This window comes from Lactuca virosa, chromosome 6 (genome assembly GCF_052849685.1).
Source record: "Lactuca virosa cultivar CGN04683 chromosome 6, Lactuca_virosa_CGN04683_v6, whole genome shotgun sequence".
NCBI lineage: Eukaryota > Viridiplantae > Streptophyta > Magnoliopsida > Asterales > Asteraceae > Lactuca > Lactuca virosa.
The window spans coordinates 262,424,438-262,430,655 of record NC_136431.1 but is presented as its reverse complement, the minus strand read 5'-3'; the positions used below and the strand labels follow the sequence as shown (position 1 = coordinate 262,430,655).

The 6,218-nt window shown below is 33.4% G+C and overlaps 1 protein-coding gene across 1 annotated transcript; it reads left to right on the top strand.

Moving 5' to 3' along the window:
* Positions 1-384: 384 nt before the first annotated feature.
* Positions 385-5,376, top strand: LOC145118929 (glutamate receptor 2.9-like). Its single transcript, XM_079054587.1, has 5 exons — positions 385-695; positions 2,440-3,710; positions 3,820-4,138; positions 4,346-4,731; positions 4,824-5,376. The coding sequence occupies exons 1-5, from the start codon at positions 419-421 to the stop codon at positions 5,214-5,216; spliced, it is 2,646 nt and encodes an 881-aa protein (XP_078910713.1). The 5' UTR covers positions 385-418; the 3' UTR covers positions 5,217-5,376.
* The last annotated feature ends 842 nt before the right edge of the window (positions 5,377-6,218 follow it).

Genomic DNA, 6,218 nt, shown 5'->3' with positions numbered 1-6,218 from the left:
AGTCCAGGGGCATTTTGGAAACAATGGCTTCTTTAACTAACACAGTAAACAATGGCTTCAATCATAATCAACATTAAATTTTTTTAAACATTTCTCTCGAAGAGTTGACATTTTATATAGCAAGTTAGATAGTATATACATATATCTTTTACATATAGAAATGTTAACCTCTAGAATTTGGATAAGTGCAAGTGGGGTTTGCTCACGAGCAAGCAAGGATTCCTTGACTCTATCAAAAGTTGGAAATATGACACAAGCCGGGACCCAGGAAACTGATTGGTCGATGTTAATTATTGCACTCGTTTTCAACTTAGTTGACGAGATCACCGGGTATATACTTATTATGAGCAAGAAAACGTACATTTAAAATATAGGCATCTTCATATCACCCAAAGTCAACCTATTTCTCATTCTTGAGATGAAAGTGTCTACAAGTTTTCTGTTCTTCTTCGGTGCTTTCGTTCTTGAAATGAGCATTGTGCATGCAAATCATGGAAATTTCCAAAATTGCTCAAAGAGCCAACATGCAGGGATAGGTGTCGTGGTTGAAAAAAGCTCTCGTGTTGGGAGAGAGCAAACGATAGCCATGGACATGGCTATCCATGATATCTGCAGAATTACAAAGACTGCTTGTTCTTGTCCAATTTTGTATGTCAAGGATTCTCAAGGAAACCCGGCTCGGTCGGTTTATGAAGGTAAGCTCTGATCATAAGGTCATCTCCGACTCCAATGCATTGAACTCTTAAGAGTTACATCATCATTCCACTAACTATATTCTTTTACCCATTAAATTCTACACTCTATTAAACTCTTATGACATCCACAATGCTTTGAACCCCATAAAGTTTAATGGATTGTCACGTTATCAGTGGCGGAGGTTATATAGGGTTAGGGGGGGCTGTGCCCTCCCCCCTATTTTTTTTAATTAGTCCTTATGCATTAAAAAAAGTTACATATTATGCCTAAAACTATAAAATTTGACTTTGTCCCCCCCTGTTCTTCAATTTTTATACATATTCTATTTTCGCCCCCCCCAAAAAAAAAATCAAAACTTCAAGCTCCGTCACTGCACGTTATCATTCTACAATCCATAATCCATACTAGTGACGAGTCTAGAATAAAAAACAGCATGGTTCACTAATTTTTCTATACAAATTCAAAGATTTTTATAGGTAAAGGTAGGTTTTATAATTTTTTTAAGGTAGGTCCTTAATAAATTTCTAAAGAAATTCTAGATAAATTAGAAAAATTAGGTGGGTCCTAGGAACCACCATCTTTATACCTAATGCATTGAACTCTATAAGATTCAATAAAATGTTATAAAATGTAATTTATAGTAAATATTTAAGAATTAAAACTTTCATTTTTCCCATTGAAGAGTTCAATGACCATTGAATTCTAAATCTATTGAATGTCAAAGTGTCATCTCACAATGGTTGAGTTTGATCAATTGAATGACACATGGACTTGCCACCTCATTCAACTCTCCAACTGAACTCACCATTGTGGATACTCTTAAAAGTTTAATGAATTGCCACATCAACATTTTATTATATTTGTTTTTATAAATTATATTATAAAACCATAATATTACATTAGTTAGAAATTAAAGGTAACAAATTACAAATTATTAATTAAATATTGTTGTATATGTTATTGTTTTAAAATATTTTTAAGATTTAAATACTTTTTTGTTTAGAATCCCTATTCTAATAAAAGAAAAGGTTGATTGTCCTTTTGGCATGTGTCATCTTATTAGGTCTCATAATTAATGTCATTCACATGTCAATCTATTGATTATCCATTTCAAATTTTAAAATTTAAAATTTTCACTCTAATTACATTAAATTAAATAACATTAAAATTAAAATTAAAATAAAATTAATACAGATTATAAGGTCACATACTTATTTAAATCAACAATTATAATTTTTATAACTAAAAAAATATCTTTTAATTAATAATTTATTTAAAGTAATTGATTAATAATTTTGAGTTTTTATTATAAAAGTTTAATTAAATTTGTAACTGTAGTTCCCACGGATTATAAACTATTATTATAATATAAATGAACTTGATGATTTAAATTATTGAATATAAAATAAAATAAATTACAAATATATTATAAATAAAAAAAATAACAACATATGCCTTGTGTATGTGTTTACGGTGTAATTATTTAAATACAAAGTTTTATTGGTGAAATGGTTTAAAAAAAATTTCATACCATCCTTGGGGATTAAACCCCATTTCATTGAACTTCACCCATAATGGTGGGTTTAACGTATTGAACTCCACCTCATCAACTTTTTGTCCATTAAACTCACCATTAAATCCACCATGGTTTAACCTAAAGTAGACCCAACATAAAATGCTAGTTTAATTAAAGTGTTGGAAACCTAGTTTTAATTACTTATGGTGAACTTTGTTAAAAAACAGTTATGGATCTCATGGACCACAAACAAGTTCATGCAATTATAGGAACAATAAGCCCTGAAGAAGCCACTTTAGTTGCTGAGTTTGATAAGGCTACCAAGAACATCCCCATCATTTCTCTAACCCCGACAGCCACAACATCACTTCCACAATCAGCCGCACTAACTTCATTTGTTCAAATGAGTCACGATATCACAACCCATACAGAATGCATTGCTGCCATAATTGGCCACTTTAATTGGCGAAAGGTGACATCAATTTATGAAGATCACAGTACATTTAGCTCCAGCCATAGTCTCTTAACACATCTCTCTGATGCACTACAACTGGTTGGTTCAACCATCGAATGCCACTTCACATTCCCTCCCTTGCATTATCTATCAAACCCAAGCATCTTCATCGAAGAAAAGCTAAAAAAACTCAAGATGAAGGGGAATAAGGTGTTCATACTTTTAAAATCATCTCTAGCATCATGCATCCTACTATTTGAGAAAGCAAATCAGTTGGGAATGATGGAAAAGGGTTACGTATGGATAATTTCTGATGATATATCAAGTCTTCTTGATTCAGTCGACCAATCAGTTATATTGAGCATGCAAGGTGTTGTTGGATTCAAGACTAACTTTGAAGACACAAGCGAGTCTTTTAGAGACTTCAAACTTCAGTTTCGGAGCAAATTTAGAACCAAATATCCAAATGAAGAATATTCGAACCCTAGTATATATGCAGCACGCACTTATGATGCAACATGGGCTGTTGTCAGGTCTATTCAAGCATCAAACGGGTTAAGCTCATCAAAGGACATTCTAGAAAGCATTTTACAAACTGAATTCAGTGGCGTAAGCGGCAACATAAGCTTTAAAGATGGAAAACTAGCACAACATCCAACATTTACCATAATTAATGTGATTGGTAGAAGCTACAGGGAGATTGATTTTTGGTCACCAGATTTTGGTTTCTCAAGGCATAAACTTGGAAATGGAGAGGGAAGCCTTGATTTAATCTATTGGCCTGGTGGCACTCAAAAGATTCCAACTGGTCAGATATGGTCGGGAAATGAAGGGAAACCATTAAAGATTGGTGTTCCTGCAAAAGGTGCTTTTAATCAATTTGTTAAGGTTAGTTATGATCCAAACAAGAATAAAACTTCTGTGACTGGTTTTTCTATAGAAGTGTTTGAAGCTGCAGTGAAGCAGCTACCTTATTCGTTGTCTTACATCTACATTCCATACAATGGCTCGTACGACGAAATGGTAGCTGAAGTATATAACAAGGTATATATATACAATCCTTTTGCCTAAGCTTCATACTAATTACACTACAAATTAATCCTAGTTGATAATGAAGATGTGTATCTTTAATGCTTGTGCACAAGTAATGCAGACCTTGGATGCAGCTGTTGGTGATACAGAAATAATGGCAGATCGATACGAGTATGCTGAGTTTTCTCAACCATACATAGACTCAGGATTAGTTAGGGTGGTACCCATAAAGTCAAATTCTATGAAGGAAGGGTTTATCTTCCTTTATGCCTTTACAGCAAAAATGTGGATTATATTATTGGCAATGACAATAGGCACTGTGTCGATTGTTTGGTTTAATGAACATGTGCATGGAAATGAGGATTTTGAGGCTTCATCTTCCTTAGAATGTATTAGCAGGATGCTTTGGTTTGCAGTCGCGGTTTTATCATTGGCACATAGTAAGTCTCCGTGCTTATGTCAATATTATTGTCTTTACTTAGACATGAAATTGTTATCACAAACTTCTTTATATAATATTTTTTGGTTGAAATTATTTAACTTCAACAGATCTATATAATATCTTTTTTGGTTCACTGATATATCCATTTTACGTTGAGCTGTTCTATAGAAACTTCTTATGACATAGGCATTACTTAATCTTCCAGGAGAAGTTATCAAAAACAATTTGTCTCGGTTAGTGCTGTCTACATGGTTTTTTGTAAACGTGATTGTTGCTGCATCTTTCACCGCTACGCTCTCTTCAATTATGACAGTTTCAACGTTTCAACAACCACTAGATCATCTCGGAAATAATGATGTTGTTGGCTGCAATGGGAATTCTTTCATTGTTCGTTACCTGGTGAACGTCTTGCATTACAAGCCAGAGAATATCAGGAACATTAACTCCATTGAAGACTATCCTGAAGCATTCAAGAAGGGAGAGATAGCCATGGCTTTCTTTGTATCACCACACGCGAGTGTCTTCCTTGGAAAGTATTGCCATGACTATGAAAAGATCGGACCTACCTACAAGCTTGGTGGTTTTGGTTTCGTAAGTTTCAGATTCATTTTTCAAAATGATGAGTAGTATTTACCTAGGTGTTTACATTCTTTTCCTTTTCCCTTTTCCTGATCATGTATTAGGTGTTCCAAAAGGGTTCACCATTGGTGGAGGATATTTCGGAGGCAGTTCTCAAATTAACTCAAAACGGAGAGATAAATACTTTAAATGAAAATATGCTAAGATCCTCTTCCAACTGTTCTCTATTAGCTCAAGAATCCAATGGTCCTCGAGGTACACTAGGCCCCAAGCCTTTCACCGGTTTGTTCATGATATCAGGCAGTATATCTGCACTTGTGTTCTTTACCACATTGGGTCGTCTAGTAGCAGATCACCAAGCTTCAATATGGAGTTTAACACTATCAACCGTTATTATAAGAAGAATTGGGAAATGGTTGATGTTGTTACTCATCCGGATTAGAGTTATACAATGCGACCCTAATGTAGAGATGACTCTTAATCAAGAAACCGCATAGTACATTCCAATGAGAGAAATCATGTTCTTGTGTATAGAGTTGCAATGATGACTGAAAAACTGTACAATATGCTTTATGATTTGGATATGTAATGTTGGCGATTTTAGCTACATGACTAGTGTAATTGAAATTATATAAGCGACAAAGAAGACTTCGATTATGCAAACAAAGTGGTGGGCAATGTGTTGGGTTTTATTAGCATCAATACACTTAATCATGGTAGCGGAAACAAACAAAAATTACCTAAGTGTACATGCTCCCTAAGATCTTGGTTTTTACTAGTTATAGCAACGGACTATAAAAATACATACATAAGAATACTGACATCTTTCTTCTTCGATTGAGACCTCATGATTAGCAACTCTTGCAATGGATGAAAGACCCAACATAGAATCTCTCTAATATAATTAGACCTAAGACTCCAAGAAGGAAAACAAGAAAAACCTAAGAAGGGATGAGTCGAAATTTCTATATCCCAAGAGAGGGGATATAAATTTTGACCTCATGGAGATATAGGAGGGAATGAGAACGAAAATTGAGTGAAAAATTGGTCTAAGGTTTGATCCCTACCACCTAAGCTGATAAGTTTTCTAAGAATAATTCTTATCTTTATCAAAACCTGTCATATATTAGGATAATTATCCTAATTTTCATCCCTACCTATCTTCCAAGAGACTTCTAGAATATTCCAATTAATCTCAAGAAATTAATTAATATCCAAGCCTTTTAATTAATTAAAACTGTTTAATTAATTTCAAAATAACATCTAATTAATTTATTAATTCATATTAAATTAACAACTTATTTTTCTCCATTTCCTTATTGTTAATTGTGTCATGAGGCTAACCCAAAAAGGCCCTATTATTATTTAGAAATATTATGTAACATTCCGATTTTCAACTCAAACTTTTCATTTTTATTTATTATAATATATTAAATTTATAATTACATTATGCGGAAACATGTTGTGAATGCATGTTTGTACAGTCAAACCTTGTCCTT

Bases quoted from the DNA above. Each gene is read 5' to 3' on its own strand.
- LOC145118929 (XM_079054587.1), top strand. From the start codon at position 419: ATGAAAGTGTCTACAAGTTTTCTGTTCTTCTTCGGTGCTTTCGTTCTT. The intron at 3,711-3,819 runs GTATATATATAC...CAAGTAATGCAG, and splicing joins TAGCTGAAGTATATAACAAG to ACCTTGGATGCAGCTGTTGG. The intron at 4,732-4,823 runs GTAAGTTTCAGA...ATCATGTATTAG, and splicing joins AGCTTGGTGGTTTTGGTTTC to GTGTTCCAAAAGGGTTCACC.